The sequence below is a fragment of the Poecilia mexicana genome, unplaced genomic scaffold (genome assembly GCF_051168715.1).
Source record: "Poecilia mexicana isolate PSO_F unplaced genomic scaffold, ASM5116871v1 scaffold_21, whole genome shotgun sequence".
In the NCBI taxonomy this organism is placed as follows: Eukaryota; Metazoa; Chordata; class Actinopteri; order Cyprinodontiformes; family Poeciliidae; genus Poecilia; species Poecilia mexicana.
Genome location: NW_028263390.1, coordinates 19341666 through 19361999, shown reverse-complemented (window position 1 = coordinate 19361999; position 20334 = coordinate 19341666). Strand labels below are relative to the sequence as shown.

The window sequence follows — 20334 nt, the reverse complement described above, 5'->3', positions numbered from 1 at the left end:
GGAGCAGATTTCAAAAACATCACTAAGCAGCTTTTTCATTTGTCTATACACCACTGAGTTTTGGGAACATAAATGTTTTTAAAGTGAAATATAACTGACAACAATACAGATACATAGACAATCAAGTATAGAAAAACAAAAATTGCATCTCCATAGTTATCTGGACACATCTGGCCATTTTATTATTCTATAAATAGAAAATAAGTCTTTGTTTTTACATATATCTACAATTTTAATACATCTGGATTAGTAGGTCAATTATTTAGTGAATTTAATCAATAATTATGGTAAAAATTTGATTACAGACCTAAATCAAATTTAGGTCTGTAAACTTTAAACCATCTAATAAGGGTGGATCACACTCAGCAGGTTAGGCTTTTTAAAGATCGGTGATCGGCCAGAAATCTGCAATCTGTTTACTTTTACTGGGACTTTAAATTGTCCTAATTTAATTCTTAAATGTTGTGAAATAATAACAAAGCGAGATTTAATTGTAGTTACATTTATTTGGGTAAATAAAGCATAACAGAACAAGAAATTTGAGGTATATCATAAAAACTCATTTCTCAGGCTTGGGGAAACTAAAAAGAAAAACATTAACGTGTCATTGAAGCAAATTAATGTAACTAAAATTATCGATAAAGTTATGCTGTGATTCCCCACAGTGTCACTGCAGTGAAGCACAGAAAATCCAAGACATTCATGGCTGAACGTTTAACCCCAAATTTTGTACTTATAGAGTTAATAACACATTGTATTTGTTTTTATTTTATTAATTTAGTTTAACTAGTTGTTGTTTATTTTTAGCTCCTAAGCTCCTCCATTCATTCCAGTTATATCCCACAAAAGCTCAAGGGAAACCAGTTTGAAAGACATGTTCAGTTTTACTCGTCCTACTGGTCAAAAGTTTAGGTTTAATCATCCAAAACTCATTCAGTACCTATAATAATAATAACTAGAATTTACAAAAAAAAATCAAAAATAATTTTCATCTTCTTCATGATACTGTCATGGAAAAACAGAGTATCTTCAGTCAGAGGCTTCTTCAAATTGACCGTGACACAGACTGCTACAGGTGATGCTTCCTGCCCACATTTACAAGAATTCTGAATAATTTTGAATTAACATGAGGTAAAACAACATTTAATGTTCTTTTAGGGTCAAAAAAGTATTTTTGAATTTGAAATTTAAATGTTTTTTTGGGGGGAACACTGTATTTGAAGGGTTGTTGTCAGCAAATGTCATTCAGTGAATAATGACGTTTATTAATGCAAAGTCCGTTGAAAAGAGTCACTATTAATGCAAAACGGCATTTAAAGAGACAATTTTAATGCAAAGTTTCATTAAAAGTTGTAAATAGTGACACCTTTAATGCAAAGTCACAATGAAAGTGTCACTATTTACAACTTTTAATGCAACTTTACAATAAAAGTGACATTTTTTATGTGACTTTTCATTAAAAATGCCATTATTTACTGAGTGACACTTCAGGACAACAGTCATGTACATTCATGACGCCTCCTTCATGTTTATGACTGCATCATGTCAGTCTTATGTAAACCCCTTCAAATAAGATGTTTTTTTTTGTTGTTCTTTTCCGTTTCATGGCCACTGAACTCCGCATGCTGTCTAAAGGCCGTTCTATCGAAAATTAAAATAAGAACTAAAGCGGGAAGTTTTGACTATTCAATTTTCATCTGGAGCCAATGTTAGTAAAACTACTTCCAGTCTGAAATTCAGAGAAAAATAAAATTAAAATCTGCAGAGTGAAGAGTCAGTTCTGCAGTTTAGCCACAGGGGGGCGTGGTTTCCTTAGGCTTCAAGCAGTGGGGCTCAGCAGCCAGTGGGTCACAGTGGAAGGCACATTCAGGACGGCTGTGTTGCCATCAGGCACATTACCGGGGTGGCAGGGTTAGATTTTGGGCCTCCAGCCCTGGATGAACTGTGTGATTTTGGTCACATGGAGGCGGCTCAGGTGGAAGTCGTGTGACAGAATGTCTTCAGTCAGCTGCACCAAAAGGCTGCCGTCGATCCGCTCCCTCTGGAAGACTGCCACCGCCGCCTCCGGCAGGCCGATGAACCGCAGGCACGCCGACACCTCCTCCAGTGACAGAGCGGAAAGGTCGCTGGGCGGCCTCCAGGTGGGGTCAGGAGGAGAGGGGGACCCATCAGCGCCACTCAATGACGTCCCGCCGCCTTCCGCGCCTCTGGAGGAATCATTCACTACGGGTTCGGGCGAGGGGCAAGGCGACTGGCGGTTGAAGGGGTTCAATGCGCCAAACGGGGCAAATCGGCTGTGCGGGGGCGGCGGCCGGAGTCGAGGTGTGGGGGATGTGAAGGACTCCACCCAGGGCTCCGCCCAGGTGGCCTGCGCAGGCTGAGAGCTGGATGTGTTTTCTGCAGGGGTGGCGGAGGTCGGGTCCGGACTGCCTGGGTTAGGAGCGGGACAGTCGGCCCAGGAACATGGGTAGCAGTAGAGGGTGGCGTCCGGAGAAGGGGAGCAGCTGGGAAACAAACACATATACCAACAAATCTTAAGCCTTATGTTTGGAGCAAATTGGAAACAAAAAAGTTCGGTTTTTATTAAATAAAAAAATTAGCTATTATAAAATGTGATTTAGTAATAAAAAGGCTAATTTCTCAAAAAGGAAGAACAAAACCAACAAATACCATGACTTCAGTAGAATATTTTAATTCTGTGATGCTTTCTAAAATCTTTTCCATCAGGGATTAATGTGTCCTTACTTACGCATTCTTCATCGTTAAAATCGATCTGTAGTTATAAGTGTTTCATATCAGTTGATATTTTGTGTTTTAAAATCTAAAATACTGTGTTATGTTTCCTCTTTTATTCACAGTGTTCACTTCACATTATTGCTTATATTTTTTTTTATTTTTGAGCAGTTATAAGGCACAATGGCAAAACCTTAAACTGCTGCTGCGCCAGTTACTCAACAGGTCGTTGCTAGGTAACCAAAGAGTGAGTGAGTTGCTAGGTAACCAAAGAGCCGATACATTTATTTTGCACTTTATTACAAAACTGTGTAGTTTGGAAATCAAGCACTTTCAAGGACTTAAGACGGAAATCAAATACTTAAACCTTGAAAATGCTGATTAGAAATTCCAGCATTTCCAAGGATTTCCAGCACTTGTTGAATGCAGGTTTTACTGCACCTGTCCTGCAGTCCGGAGGAGTAGAAGGAGAGGTTTGGCCTCGGGGAGGTGGAGGTTTTGGGGAAGCGAGGCGGAACCGGCGGGCTGGGGGCCGGACTGGAGACGGAGCCTCCTTTAGAGCAGCGAGGCGGCACCGGAGGGGCGAGCAAGTAGCGGCACTCCTCCCTCACCTACACACACACAGTATAACACACATGCATCAGGGGAAAAAAAGTGAACGCCCAACACTTCTCACAGTGTGTGTTTGGCTTGGTAAATGTCAAACTTGGTGACCTTTACACCTCAAACAAACTCTACTGCACTCACACACAGTCGTGTTTTTGTGTCTTGTGGGGACTTCATATTGACTTCCATTCATTTTCTACAGCCTACCCCTAACCCACCCCTTAGCATCACATACCTTACCCTACCCCGAACTCTAATCCTCACATACCTAACCCAAAAATAGCATTTCCCCAAAGAAATGTCCACATAAACGCAGTGGTCCCCAGAAACCCACAGACAGAAATAGGTCCCCATGAAGATATAAAAACCTGGTTCACACACACACATGCAAGCCCATTGTTCTGGCAGGCTAAATATCAGGGATTGAAGAAGACTGTAGGAGAGGCTGTAATTTAGTTGCTAAGCAGATGTCTTCACCCACACAGAGAAAGAGAAAAGTTTAGTAAATGATAATCTAGTTTTCTACATGAATGTAGAGGGACAGCTTTGACCTAAAGGATAAACTGTGTATAGATTGCCTTTCTTCCTTCCTTCTCTCCTCCCTCCCTTGATTCCAAGTTGGAATCAATGTGAATATTTTCTCTCTGATCCTTTAATTATGTCTCTGTTTGTCTTTATTAACTTTCTCTTACTTGAACTCACATTGATAATAAAAAAAATCACATGAATTCATTTTTAGGATCTTAGAACTGAACTTTTATAAAACATTCAGTAAAACTGAGAAACAGTCAGAAAACCAAAGCAGTGATTAAACCAGTCATCCTAACCTGCAGCTGTTTTAAATTTTAATTGTCACCTCTGTATGAATTGAATTTTCTAAGATTCTTAGAGAAATGATTCCTGGAAACGTTTTGTGTCTGTAAGTGTCTCAGGAGCTTCAGAAGCTCTTATATATGAATAATTCAAGCTTCTAAAAGCCGGATGTGGACTGATGAAACCCAGAAAACACTCACAGCATCAGATTTTGGAGGTATAGGTGGCGGGGTAGACACTCTGGTCACCACGGTACCAAGAGACCCGTCCAACGAGGAAGACGTGTGGAAGGAAATGAGGTTTGGTTCTTTCCCCAAACTCTCTGCATTCTGATTGGTCCAGAGTTCTTCATAAGGGATTTCCTCATTGGTCCTCAACTCGTCCTCAGTCCAATCGGGAGTCACATACTCCCTTTCGTCACCGGGTCCTTCGCCCAGCCTCGCCCCTAGAGAGTTTTCAGAAAGCCCGCCCACGTAGCCGCACATGGAGAGCCGCTGCAGCGCCGGCGCCAGCGAGTCCTGTCCCGACACGCAAAGCCGGGACCGCCGGGGGCTCACGCACTCCTCCGTCATGCACTCCAGCTCCGGACGCGTCTCTCTAACCGCCCGAGAGTAGGCGTCCGGGTCGAAGGCGTGTCTCAGCAGCAGGCTCTCCAGCGCCGCCGTGTGGACGGAGGCCTCGGCCACGTTAAAGCGAGGCATGCAGCGCAGCAGCAGGAAGTGCGAGGGAGACACTTCCTGCCGCCGGAGGACCAAGCAGAGCACCACCGTCTTGCTGACGATGTTCAGCAGCTTGTAGCGGTGGCCCTCGCGCACGCCGTGGCGGTCGTAGGGGTTCCGCGGTGGGCGGGAAGGCACCGAGACGTTCACAGGGAGGCGGACTCTCTCAATGATGCTGCGGACTGTGTGCTCCCCTCCCAGCATGCCTTGCTCCAGCGGGGAACGTGTGCAGAAGCGTCCGCGGCAGACGAAGGGCAGGCTAACACTCTGGTTGGTGCGGTGGTTCATACAGACCAGACAGGGCGTCTTACCTGAAGAATCAGAGAAAGGTGTGAAAACCTGATAACGCTTTAACGTCACTTATTATGCTTAGGTTAGGATATATTTATGGCCTAAACAAATCACATTTTTGCACAAAATTATTCTTCGCACATAAAAATGGCTGCAAACTGATGTGCGATTATACAACCACACATCTTTGACAAGCAGAAGTAGAACCTCCTGCACAATAAACAATAATGCAGGAAGTGTTTTCTGAATGGTAAGTTGACAACAAAACACTTGACTTTTCCAGCAGCTGACCAAACATGTTGGAGCTCAGCTTGATAGGTGATTTGGTGATAGCAATTTCATCACCAAAAAAAGAAAATAGGAAATGATGATTACAGAAAAAAATAAATATATATAGAAAATGGAAAGCAAATATAAGCTACATGGCAAAATCTTGATATATTTTGGATGTTTTAATTAAATTTAGAGACTTTTATAACTTCTAAAACCTAATCAAAACCCCTAAGAAAGTATTTGTACCCCTTGAACTTTCACATATTTTGTCACCAGTTTGCTGTTTATTGTACACAAATAAACTTTAAATTGCTACAAACTGCAATCACAGATGTTAAAGCCTTGAAACATTGAAAGTGTAGTTTCTTGATATCTAAATTATAAAGATTCAGCTCTGCAGTGTTGCAAACATTGATGCAAACCATAGATGAAGTTGCTGCAAGAAAACCAAAGGCTGATCATTTGCAAATCGTTCAAAATAGTACAAATAAAACAAATTAAACATTTAGAATGAAAAAAAAATCAATTGAATTCAATATCAGTAACACGCGTACATGTTTTCCAGTGCGTTGCATCAGCGCGTTTTTATACAACATTCTAAGAATTTGGGAGCCCTGGAGAGCTGTTGGTGCAGCTTTTAAAGTGAGATGTTTTCTTTCTCAGGCGGTTTAGCCTGCAGCTCGCAATGTTCATGATTTCCAAAAAGAATTTCAGATTCATCAAAGTTATGAGACAGTTTCCGCTTCACCTCAGTCCGTCGTAGACGAACTAGAGGCAAGTCGAGGCAGAGGCCTTTCTGGATCGTGTTTACAGATGTATTTTTTCCTCACATGCCAGAGTTTATACATTTTTTATTAATGCAGGGCAGCCGGAGGGTCTAAAAATCACTACCATTAGAAATTGATTCTTAGCCATGTCCCTTGTGTACAAAGATCCTCCCGGTTTCTCTGAATCCTTTAATAATATTATGTGCTGCAGATGATGAAATCCTCAAATTCTTTGCAATTTCTATTGACAACTGTTTTTCTTAAATTGCAGAACTGTTTGCTCATGAAGTTTTGTTTTTTGTTTTTTCTTACCAAGTAGTTAATCTTTCTTATAAAAGGGAAGCCTTTCAAAACTGCATCTATCAGGTTTCTGACTCTTCAAATTCAGTTTTTAAACTTCTGAAGTCAGTTTGAGGATAAATGTCACTAGCATTAAATCCATAAAGTAATTATATGCTTTCTTTATTTCAAACAAATCAATAAAAATAAAAAAATCAAGAAATGTAAACACATATATGTGGTACATTTACATACATTCACAAAAAACAGTGATTTACAACATAAGAATCAGTATATATATACATATATATACATATATATATATAAAGTATTTTTATACTATATTTATTGGAATCATCCAACAAATATCTTGTATTATTTTACTGTTTATGTATGTATACTTCTTCACCCAGAGAGATATCTAGAAATATTTTTGTACATTGCTACGAGTCATAGAATTCCAAAAAGTCACTCAACAAAAAAAAAAGTTTCTCACTTTTCTCTCAGAATTCTAAGAAAAAAAGTCAGAATTCTAAGAAAAGTCTGAATTCTGAGGAACAAACATCAGAATTCTGAGATAAAAGTCAGAATTGTGAGGAAAAAAAGTCCACATTCCTCAAAAAAAACCCATCTCAGATTAATGTCAAAATTCTGAGATCAAAGTCAGAATTTAAAAAAAATCTGAATTCTGATATAAAAGTCAAAAGTTTGAGAAAAAAGTTGGAATTCTGAGATTACGGTCTAATTCCTCCAGCTCCTTGTACGTTACTAAAACAATTATGTCAGATATCTTAAAATTTTGAGCTCAACAGCCTCCCTTACTTACTTCTTGGAGTTTTTCCCAGGCGTCTCAGGAGCGCGCTCAGTCCCGTCTTTTCCTTTGGGGGTGAGGCACACAGAAGCTCGGCTTTCCCCATCAGTGACAGCTCATCTCCAGCCTGCAGAGTGAAGCTGTAGGACTCGCTGTCCTCACTGAACTCCCCGGAAACCACCTGGAACAGAGCAACACACATGATCACAGAGTTGAAAAATTACTAACTTAACATCAAATGACCTGCTGCAGAGTTCACTACAGAGTTCTATACGTTTTCAATCAAATTATTTGTTTATTTTGGACCCATTTAAAGTAAAAAAAAAACAACATAAGTTCACTGAATTGAACTGCAAACATCTATCTATCCATCCATCTATCCATCCATAGATAGATGATAAAAAGAGTACTGATATTCTCTCCGACTGTTTCTACATTAAACCTGAAAATCACACAAGTCAAATGCCAAAACGTTTTCCGGTCATTCCCAGCCTGCGTTGGAATCCAGCTCTAAACTCTGTGAATCGCAGCAGAACAGGAAGTGTGCTACAGGTGAGCCCAACAGGAAGTGAGCAGTGTTCACCTTGACGCTGAAAGTGATAGTCTCCATGACGAAGACCCGGTCAGGGAAGACTCCAGCAACTTCCTCCACACTGGAGAAATACTGGACTGGATCCCGGACGTCGCGGTCCTCATCCAGCAACTTGAACTTCCCTGCAGAGCATCACGAAACAACAAAATCCAAATGAGTTGGGAAGAAAACAGGAAGAGAACATTAAGAAAACAGGAAGAACTCAGGAAGGAAACAGGAAGAGAACATTAAGAAAAAAAGAAGAAATCAGGAAGAAGTCAGGAAGGAAACAGGAAGAGAACATTAAGAAAACAGGTTGAAGTCAGGAAGGAAACAGGAAGAGAACATTAAGAAAACAGGTTGAAGTCAGGAAGGAAACAGGAAGAGAACATTAAGAAAACAGGAAGAAGTCAGGAAGGAAACAGGGAGAGAACATTAAGAAAAAAAGAAGAAAAATGAAGCAAAAGGCAGAGAGAGGAAGAGAAAAAGTTTGTTTTGTGGAAATGTGTACATCTAATGCATACAAGGAGAATACAAAGACACCTCAATGACCTTTGACCTGGCACCAGACTTTACCCAACTGACAGCCAACAGTGTCGGCATGGCAACCAATAAAGAGGCCCCCATTTTCACGCAGCGCAGAGGCACATCACCATGGAGACAGTCAGTCACACATACAACTCTTTCTCTTCCACCGTCGCTTTTCTTTTCTCATCCTCTCGTCTGACTGTAACCTTTATGGATTCGCGTTTTTGCGGCTGATATTTCTGGCCGTTTAGCTAACTTTCTTTGACGGATTCATAGAACGCAACACGCTTCCCCATATCAGTTTGGTTTCAAAGGGCTCTAACAGTATCCTTATTTATCACTTCTCTGGGTTGCGTTTAAACAACTAAATGCCTTGGAGGAGTCTCCTTTTTTCCCACAAAGTGATGCATGTGTGAAGATAAGACCAAAGAGTTTTTCTTTTCTATCTGGGAGGCAGAGCGGCATACCAAACTGTACCATCCTCTACCAGCACCGCCTTCTTCCTCCTAATTCAAGCTGAACCCCAAGGAAAAGCAGCTTCTCTCTGTCAAACAATACAACACTAAAACTAACCCACCTTCAGGGACCTTTCAGCTCTGAAATGTTGAAATTCTAGCACTTGTTGAGCACTTTCAAAGTGACTATCTGTTATACATAGAAAAATATTAACTGCTGAATCTCAGGTTTACATGTAACAGGATTTTGTTTTAACCATGTTATAATTGTGAATGTTTGTCAACATTGATTTATTTGATATTCAAATCAATTTAACTTATTTTCTCCTGACATTTATGGCTCGTGACAGTTGGTTACCATAGCAACCAGTGAGCGAAAGTTACTGTCAGTTAACATTGACTTGTAGTTGTGAAGTTTGTCAACATTGCTTCATTTGTTCTTCAGATTCATTTTGTTTAGTCAGAAAGTTTGGGGGTTTTTTTCTGTTTTTTTCCTAACATTTATTGCTCCTGACAGTTGGTGGTTACCATAGCAACCAGTGTCCCATTGCTGTCAGTGTGTATTATGTTTTAACATATATTTTAGAAAAATTTAAGGGTGTTTTGTATATATCTTTAAACGTTATCATAATTAATGTTGTGAATTTTAGCTGTGTTTAATTTTACAACTGTTAACTGCGGTCAGTCGTTCATTGGGAACCATTTCCCTGCAGTTTGTTTTGGGTTATTAATTGTTCATAATTGTATTTTCTATAATGTATTGGGGCATTTAACTATTTCAATAACACAAAAAATTTCAAGAACCCATAAAAACGGCTAAAATTGCTACTGCTACTCTTAATAAAAATCATAATTTTAATCATAGGCTTAAAATTACGACGAAGTATTGGGGCCGTACAAAAAAAATATAAAAAACAAAAGTATGACAATAAAGTTATAGTATTATGAGAATAATCTTGTATGACACTAAAGTTGAAATAATATGAGAATAGTCATATTACGAGAATAAAATTGTACAATAATAAAATCAAAATAATACGAGAACAAAGTTGTAATAATATGAAAATACAGTCATAATATTTTGAGAATAAAGTCATAATTTTACAAGAATAAAGTCATAGCATTACAAGAATGAAATTTAATAAGAATAAATTTGAAATATGAGAATAAAGTCATACAAGAATAAAGTCATAATTTTATGAGAATAAAGTCGTAATATTATGAATTAATCTCTCACTGCTATTGTATCCATATTATGAGGATGACTGTGTTAAAAAACCTCCTTAAAACCCAAGGATCGTTCAACTCTTCCAATCTGTCCTTATGTCATCTTCCTCGTCAGGAGGAGGATGCAGTCAGCGGGATGAGGAGGGAGACATCCTGCTGTCTAATCCCCCGGGGGAAACCTATATTGCTCTCATCCGAGGCTTATTTAGACTTCCTGTATGAAGTCATCCCTCAGACGTTAGCTCATCGCTGTCGGTTGGCCTAAGATGCCAAAACACCTGCTATAATTAAAAAGCTCATAAGTGATCCTTAAACGTAGGTTTACGTAACTTCTTATTGACCCTTTACAACTACGTCACTTAATAATTAGAGGCGCCATGACGGACATCGGAAGTGAAGGACGGGAGCAACTGAAATTGTTTTCCAAAGTTGTTTTTGCCAGTTTATTCATGGCTTCTACTTGTTCGAGTCGAGCTAATTTACCTGTGAATGTAACACACCTGGTTGAGGCTCATAAATGTCGGCGGTATTTACAGAAGTTGGAAGCAGCTAGCTTAGAAACCGACCCATATCTCCTCCCTCCTGACGTGTTGCTCAAATTACCGACTTTGGCTGAATTCACACATGATTTATGTCACTATGTCATAAACAGCGTTTCCCCTCACACCGGAGCAACATTAAAAACGTACAAAAGACAAGACGCTAACCTGTTTTTCCCATACATGCTAGGCTACATGACGGCACGGCATTGTCTCCATGGTTACCGACGGTTAGACACGTACCTTCTGTGTTCTTTAGTAGCCATGGAGACAGTGCCGTATCGCCATGTAGCCTAGCATGTATGGAGACAAACTAGTTAGCAGCATATCTCTCCTCTTATACTTGCCTAGCGCATACAGCGAGAAGGATCTTAAGGTAATAGGAAATTTCTGAAAGATTAATTTATTTTAATAAGTTTCAACATCTTTACCAGCGGTGGTAATAAATGTAGAGGTTTCTGCTAGCATAAACCTCGGAGTAATAATTTTTTTCTTATCTAATCAATGTTTCTTCTGTCTTTTCTTACAAATAAGTATCAGGAAAGATGCACCGATGATGATTTTCTTTCTAAGAACTTTTGCACATTAGAGAGAAAAACTGTTACAGGTTTTTTTTATTTAAGTATTACTTTTGAACCCTTGTTAATGAGAAATTAAAAGATTTTCATTTATGAATCAAAACACATTTACTTAAAAATTGTCTGATCTTTAATAAACTCAAACAAATGCATCTCAGTTGGTAGATGCATTTAAAGATCAGAAAAAGTGGGAGATCTTTTATAAGGACTGCATAATAACAGGAAAATATACATTTCCAATACTATTACCATTTATCATCACACATCATTACTATTATCATTGTTACTGTTAAACTTGTTTGTTATATATTGTTTTAACACTAAGAATTGTTTTATTCCTGATAATGCTATTGCACATGAATCTTTTCTTTTTTTTTCTTTATATTCTATTTGTATAGTTAGCTGAAAGTTATTTAACATTACTTCTGGGGATTCAATGTCTTAAAAGTCCTTAATATTTGGAGTGTTTTGTTTTATACTGTGTTCTGACCTGCTTACCACTTTTTGTTCTGTGTAGATAAAGTGATAAACTCACTGTCAAAATGTAAACAATTAAACTGCATGCATTTAATTTGGTATTTTTTTATGCATTTAAAATAGAAAAAAAAAATTACCTGCTAAACATGAATCAGATAATAATATGATGAACTGATTCTGAGCTCTTATTCAAGTGATTTTAAGGTAAACCTTCTGGTAAATCAACTTCTACTCTGTATTTTCAAGTCCTATTTATTGAAGAATTAAAATTTTTAATTGAAAAATCGTCTTTTTACAGGGTTTCTGTGAAATAGTGGATGGTCTGAAGTGACGATGATCTCAGCATCCCCTCCTCCCAAACAAATATTAGTTCTTTCTTCCGAAGCGGAGCCTGAGAGGCGGCAGCAGCGTGAGGTGACATCAGCGCTGCATGCATCAGAGGAGGAAGCAATGGAGATGAGGCATTAAGATCCAGTTACACAGCAAATAATGAGGCTGCACTGAGAGGGAAGAATGGGCTCCGGTGAGGTCATCCTGACTAGACTCATTCAGCGGGAAGACCGCAAGTCAATGAGCCGGAGATCACATGGTGGCAGGTTGGAGGCATGAATGAAACGGGAGCAGCGAGAATATCTGCAGTAACGCTGCTTTACAGCCAAAGTGACGTTTTAAACAACAGCTTACAAGTTGCTGATTTCAATTTTTCCTATCTTGAAAACAAAACTGTAAAAATGAAAAAAGATTAGGCTGAATTTGAGATAAAAACTTATATTTTAAATCTAAAGGTTGAAAACTTTTTTGTCGACAATAATAGATCTGCAACAATTCCTCAAATGATTCGATTATTAAAATTCCTCGAGGAAAATGAATCTGCCTCGAAGCTTCGTTAAATTTGTGTTATTATTTAGGGCACCGTGTTCCGGCCGGGTCGTTATTTGTGTTGGGCAGCGCGCTCACTTCCGCCTATGAGTTGTTGCTAGCAGCGTAACGGTAAACTGTCTGGGTTTTGGTTTTTTTGGGGGGTGAATTAATGAGCATTTCAAGTTGACGGACGCGATGCTTGGAGTACGATAGCTTCTTTCCTCCTGGAGCAGAGTGGTTACCGTTTCAGAGCGAACGGTGGTAAGGGTGCTGCCGATGTCATTTTCAGAAAGTAATAGAGAGAGAGAGAGAGGGTTCTGATTACTTGATTAATTGTAAAAATAATCGATAGAGTACTTAATTCTTTTACAACAACCCTAGTCAACAACAAGCTGCAAGAAAAATGAGAAGTTGTGTTTCCATTAACCATATAGCTGCGCAAATTGGAATTGAATTTTCTTAACAGAAACACAGCAATAAAAAAAAAAAACTCCCATTGTTCAATAAAAGGTTTTGTAGTTTATCGGCTGAATTTCACCAAAAATGCAATGAAAACACTTTTTTTTCTCGTCACACGAGTCACATGATGTCACTACTGGACGAAATGGCGAAGAAGACAACAGGAAGTGGTAGGAGGATGATGTTTTTTAATGACGCGTCACGTCAACAAACTTATTCATGTTTGATTTTAAAAGCATTTATTATTTAATAGAAACTAGACTTTAAATTGATGTAACTTACCTCAAAGCTAACGCAGTCTGTCTTAACTTAATCTACCTTTTAACCCTAAATTAAGTAATTTAACCTAGCGTAATTTAATTTCAGATTGTTTTAACTTAACTTTTATGTAACTGAATTGTTATCTGTTTAGTTTCTCTTAACTTTTAATAAACTTGAGGTTAACCTAACTTACATTGATCTTAACATTTAAGTTTCTTTTTAAAAATTAACTTAAATTAGCTCAAGTCGATTTAAGATGACGTCAGCATAAATTTAACCACACTTAATCCAGACAATGAACACTGAACTTTAGGATGTTTTAACTTGCAGAGCTGACAGTGAGCAGTCCTGCTTTTCAAGATGTGATTTTTTTTCTCTGTATTAAATAAGCAATGAATTAAAACCAGATTTCAACACAAAAACACAGCATAGCTTCCTTTCCTTTGACATTACCCAGCCTGCTTTAAAAGGAACAAACAGAACTCTCTAGAATAGAACAAGTGGAATATGTTGACCTTTACGGAAAATAAAACAAGTATTTATTTTTGCCCCCAGGGAGAATGGGACATTTTATAAACAATGGGTATGTTTAGATTGTGGATAAACGTTTGAGCGACTACTTGGTGATTCCTTTGTCTATGGGCTCGATGGTTATGAGTAACCAAACTGGAGCTGTGAACTGTGTGTGTTTAAGAGTCCATGCTGACCCTGGTACTGCAGTGGGATGTCGATCTTGGGCCCGATGACGTAGTGTCCCTCCTCCAAGCTGTGGGCCGTCACAGTGGTCCACTGACGGCAGGAGTGCAGCAGCACCACGTCGTCCTCCGACAAACCCTCCACGCATTCACCTGAAGCGCAGAAACAAACATCGAAAAACATTTATTAAAACATTTCACTTTTTTAGTCTCACGTAGGAGATCTGTGGTGGAAAATGCTTGAAAACATTTGAAGTTGGTTTAACTTGAAAATGAAAATCCACCTACTGCCTTGAAAATGCAATTAAAGTCGACAAGAAAATTGTTTTGGTTTTAACTCAGAAATTAAAGTTCATGAAGTTGATTTAACAGCAGAGACAAATTGTCTAAATATTGTTTTTTAAGTTCATTAATCTTGAACTGTGAGTTTTAACTTAATGCTGCAATTTAAACCAAATAATTATTTCACAATAAAAAGAAACCTGCCCTCATCTGGTTGAAGAGCCACATTTCTCTATTATTTACTCACAATATCGAGTTAAAGTAACTACTTATTTTTACTTTAGAATAATTTAAATAATTTTGGCTGCACAGTGGTGCAGTTGGTAGAGCTGTTGCCTTGCAGCAAGAAGGTTCTGGGTTTGATTCCCGGCCCCGGTCTTTTCTGCATGGAGTTTGCATGTTCTCCCTGTGCATGCGTGGGTTTTCTCCGGGTACTCCGGTTTCCTCCCACAGTCCAAAAACATGATTATCAGGTTAATTGGCCTCTCCAAACTGCCCCTAGGTGTGAGTGTGTGTGTGTGCTTGGTTGTGTGTCTCTGTGTTACCCTGCGACAGACTGGCGACCTGTCCAGGGTGACCCTGCCTCTCGCCCAGCAACCCTCCTGACCCCACTGAGGGACAAAGGTGTAAAGAAAATGGATGGATAATTTAAATTATTGTTTCAAATTGTATTGCAAAATTTCTAAATTTTATTAAACATCACAATGAATTCTGCTGAAAAACATTTCAATATAAGGACATCATCTTCAAACTTTTTCCTTATTAACACACAAGAGTCAGATCAACGTAAAGAACTTCCATCTCAGGATACAAAAACCTGCCGCTAAGCATTCTGGGAAATAATTCCCACAACGGTCTTTTTCTTCTGTTTTTTTAAGTGCTAACCTGAAAGCTCTAGTTTATTCAACAATGAATAAAAAGTTAACACAACTTACTGCTGTAAGTTTATCTTTCACAAACGCACATTTAGGTTCAAAATCTAAGTCTGACAAAATTTATTTGACTTAAAGAGCAGCAGGTAGTAGACACAACTAAATGTGGCTCAAATGTTTTACAGTGTAACGCCCACACACACACACACACACACACACACACACACACACACTCGGGGTTCAGTGTTCATAATTACCACCATCAGTGACGCCTCACCAACTCTCTAGCTGCTACTTATCAGGACCCTGTTATTCAGCTGGCATCCTACTATTAAATAACCCACCTTCCTCCTCCTCCTCTTCCTCTCTAATGGCACAACTGGACTGATCTCAGCTGACAGTGCAGTGGTACAGTTCAATCACAGAAACACTACATTTGTTTGGGCACAGACTGTAGAAATGTGGCTCAATAAAATTGTAATTTCATCTAAATGTACTGCAGTCTTAGATTAAAACTCTATGTACAAATAATATCCTGATTAAATGTTTTATGAAGTAGAAGAATGAAACATGAAACCTCAGTGTTGATACAGAAACAAAAAAAAAAGTCAAAATTAAAAAAGTTTGGACTGAAATCTGGATAAAAACTGGAAATAAAGACTTGTGTTAATTTGGTAAATCTTAAATCTAAAGGTTAAAAACATTTTGCCTTCAACTACAAAAGAAATTAGAAGTTGGGTTTCCATTGGCCATATAATTGTGCAAATTGGAATTAAACTTGCTTAATGGAAACACCGTAAAGGAATAATCTCCCGTTTTTTTGATAAAAAGTTTTTTTTCACTTGGATAAAGTGGTTTGCATCGACATTCGTGTATTTCGCCAAACTGCGATGAAAACGCTTTTGTTTGCATCATGAAAGTCACATGATCAACAACCGGATGTTATTAGTGGCGGAAATCACGAAGAAGACCACAGGACATAGTCGGAGGATGATGGCGCTGCATGTTTCACGTGATTTTAAAAACATTTCTTATTTAATGGAAACTAGACTTTAAATTTATGTAACTTACATTTTACCCCTAACTATATCCATTCTTTTTACTTCCATTTTAACCAATTTTAAAATAAGTAATTTAATTTATACATATAAGTTTTTTAACCTAGCATATGTAATTTAATTAATATGTATATAATGAACTGCTGATCTTCATCAGGTTATGCAGTCAAAACAAGAGAAGTTGCTTATCTTTACAATCAAATCTGTAACCACGTTTAAAAACAAAAACAAAAAATGGCATCATTATTTATCTCCTTCTTACTCTGGAAGTTAGATAAACTTTGTAGCAACCAAAGTTTATCTAACTTCCCAGTTGTGGGATTATAGATGTCTGAGGATTTCCTTTGTAGAGCCAAATGTATTTGCTAGCACGCAATCAGTTAGGCTTCTGGATAATCTAATATCTTGCAGTCTGGATCATTCATAACATTGCAGGAAATTCCCCGTCACATTAGCTCCTTACGCACTCACGCAACCGCACTGCAGTTTCTGCATGCAGATAATCACCCTGTTGTTTGTTGACTTGAGAAAGTTGTCATCTTGTTGCACATAAATGCCATCTGGCAGTGCAAACAAGGAGGGATCTGTGGGGGCAACTGCAGCGCAGTTAATAAACACCAACCGGTGCTGCGGCCAAAACAAAACGCGCGTCTCCAGGAGGCGAGGTGCGCATTTTTCCAGGAGCCCGACATGCGCGCTTCTGTCCACGGTGAAAAGTTGGAGCTTTGCCTCGCCGTCGCTCCTCGTTAGTATTCTCCACGTTCGTCGACAGATTACAGCATTTGCATATGAATGGGATTGAGCAGCACTTCAGCAGCACAACAGACACTTTGTGGCTTTCCGGGCCTCCTGGACTGGAACAACTTGGCCGCGACACCCATCGCCCGTTCCCATAGTGAAGACAGCAATTCTGCGGTCGGAGTGGAAAATCTTCTGGCAGTAAAGCATGTGACGAATAAGCAGTGTGCGCGATCAAAATGTTTAGTTTAACACCTCCGTGGGCGAGAGAGTGGATTGATATGAAAGCCCGTGGAGTCACTGCCCTGTTAGAGATTAATCAAGAGCCACAAAGTGGACAGATCGTCCCAAAACGCAACGGAAATACACCTCAGCTGATTTCAAAATAAGAGTGGGAAGAATTGGCAAACATAAATTTGAGTTGGTAAAGTAGGTGGTTAATTAATTAACTCTTTGCATTTATTAAGAAGAATAGAATAATCACTTTCATTTTGTTCAAATCATAAATTAATTAGTTCATGTCAAACTTTAAATTTTAAGAATGATACAAATGTAAGAGTTAAAATATGTGCATACATAGAAAATGTATGTGCATACTTTGGGTAACCTAACCCATCTTTGAGATGGATTCCACTAAAAAAATTAAAAACAATCCAGGTAATTTTATGGAAACATTACAACTCCAAAGCATTTTGCACTTTCTGAAACAAGAAATTGATTAAAATCTGATTATTTTATTGTCTTGAATCTCAATTATTTCTTTTAGACAGAAAGGATAATCTCTTTCAATAAATGTAAATATGTTTATTAAAATAATAACATATCTTTATTAGTATGAGTTTGTAGGAGTTTGGCCTAAGCTATGGAGAGTATTATTTAGATTATATTATCAATTCCCTTGAATTTCATATACTTTTTTTGTTCTTGGAATTTCTTCCACTGATTTTTAAAAATAGTCTAATTTTTTTCAGTAGGGACAATAATAGGGATTTGGCCTGAGTTGCTGGGAATATTATTGGACTAATAAATATTTATTATTTTAGGCGAAAGACTCGTCTCTTTATCTTATCTCTTTTATTAGATTGAAAAGATAATTTATTTAAACCCTTATTTTAGCAAGCATGTTTTTCAAATGAAAAACATTTCTACTCATATCAAAAACATGTTTTTGTCCATTATTATTAATTATTATTGTTATTTTTATTAGGATGTCATGGTTATTGCTTCCTTGGTTCTCCAATTATTTAATAAAATAAATTGTGCAACAAACCTTCTCTTGAGCAAATCTACCAATGACACTGCATGGCAACCCAACCCACCATAAAGAAGTAATGTTATTTTTTATTCATATGAATTAATGCTTCATGTTAGTCAATGTAAAGAAATTGTATTCTTATATTTGACTTCTTAGTAGGACAACAAACTAATTTGATCAAACTAATTTGTAATCTCTTCTGTATCTTTAAATACCTACATTTTTTTGAAAGACTGAGTTCCTTTAAATCGAGGCTAACCACCCACCTGCTTAGAGTTTCTTTTGAACCAACATATTTGAAGTGACTTAACATTTTATGTTTCTCAATTGGTGACTGTTGTTTTTATGACTTTTATTTTGTTTTTATGATGTAAATCACTTTGATCTGCCTTGTTGCCGAAATATGCTATACATATAAACTTGATTGATTTTTACATTTTTTTCTAAACTTTCTAAAACAAGTCAGTGCATTTATTTTGAAATTTTCAAACCGGAAGATGCCATTTTCTATCGGCCCACTTGACATTTCATTAATTTTTACATTTTTCCAGTTAATTTTTCTTTTTACAATTGTTTCATAACACGTCAAAGTTGTACTTATAAAAACTCATACAATTTTTTTAAGTATACTGATTTAATAATTTTTTCCTCGCTTGCTAGCAGCAAAATCACATTTGTGATTATTTATAATCGCCAGTACAAACATGCGGCGAGAAGTCACTGTACGCTTAAAGTTCACAAATGACGAAAACTTTTTGGGCACCCACGGGCGCCGGTTGTCTCTTACCGTGGGCCAAGCGGACCAGAGTGGGCAGGCGGTACTTGCTGACCACCGCGTCCAGCGGCAGCGCCAAGGGGCTCCAAGTGATCTCCGACAGGCTCGCCGACAACTTCTCCATCCTCCCGGGTCATCACGGGGCCGGAGATAACGGCAGCGGACACGGTAAAGATGGTGACGGTAGCGCTGAAGCGGAGGACGGTGACTGAGGTGGGATAATGGTAAAGAGTTTCGCCATGTTTGAATAATGTAGGAGAGAGGAGCGGAGCTCGGTGCGCACAGAGAGGAGGTGGGAGGGAGGGAGGCAGCGCTTCGCTTCCCCTCTCCGTCAACCGGTTTCTGCCTGCTGCCGCCCCCACACATGCAAGTGAGCGTAAAAAAAATCAAGTCAAACATTTAATGTGGCCAAACAGAGTTTTGTAACACTAACTGAGCCCATTTACATACATTTGAAAGGTCTTCTTGGATAAAGTCATGGATGAAATAATTTTTTTAGGCGTTGCTAATTAAAAACACTTGATTAACCGATTACCAAAATGTATGACCTGCAGTTTTCTGCTCTAAAAATACAGCCAGGCGTTATAACACTACGCCAGGATGGAAAGGTAACAGCAATAACCTTAAAGTAACAATTATTGCTGCCTTTCAGTCTGGAGTGGACTATTAGAAAGTATCCAAACAAGCACTGAAACGATTAATCGTGATGAACCTACTGGTAACTGGAGCATACAATCCCAAAACAAGGCAATTTGCTGAAGGAACAACTTGCAGGGCAGTAATTAAAACAAAAATGTAGAATATATTTTGCATTTAAATGAAAAACCTTCATTTTATTATTTATTTGTTTAATCAAGATAATCTGTTGAGACTCCTTTCATTTACAGGAGACCTGTTACATACATCACAACAAATAACAAACGCAACAATAACACAATCTACTTAACACTTCTAAAAATCCATACCACACATTATCTGTGTGAAGATCTTCTACCCAGAACTCAAGTGGTACCTGGTTGAAATTCTGCATTAACACAACTTCTTTTTAATGTTGCAGTATGTTAATTTTATTTTTTAAAATGTTTTTATATATTTGTTGAAACTGTCACTATGACGCAACAGTATGGTGTTAAACACTAACAGATAATCCATGGAAAATTTAAGGTTCTCTGCTTTCTCATAGTGCTAACTGGAAACAACCAATCAGAGCCAGGGGCGGGTCTTAGCGCTGTCAATCACAATCTACAGCTAGCATAGCATGTTGTGAATGCTAGGCTAGTTAGCATAGCTACCAATGACAGCAGGTGAACAGTATTACTGTAACAGTAAGTTGTTTTTTTGCTACTAGTACATTTAGCAGTGTTGACTGACAGCGCTAAGACCCGCCTCTTGGCTCTGATTGGTTGTTTTT

At 38.3% G+C, this 20334-nt stretch overlaps 1 protein-coding gene across 1 annotated transcript; it reads right to left on the bottom strand.

Moving 5' to 3' along the window:
• Window positions 1–486: 486 nt before the first annotated feature.
• garem2 (GRB2 associated regulator of MAPK1 subtype 2) lies at window positions 487–19293 on the bottom strand. Its single transcript, XM_015003935.2, has 7 exons — window positions 18936–19293; window positions 13956–14096; window positions 7876–8006; window positions 7308–7473; window positions 4353–5182; window positions 3175–3344; window positions 487–2504 (listed from the first exon to the last, which is right to left on the bottom strand). The coding sequence occupies exons 1-7, from the start codon at window positions 19045–19047 to the stop codon at window positions 1913–1915; spliced, it is 2142 nt and encodes a 713-aa protein (XP_014859421.1). The 5' UTR covers window positions 19048–19293; the 3' UTR covers window positions 487–1912.
• Window positions 19294–20334: the final 1041 nt, after the last annotated feature.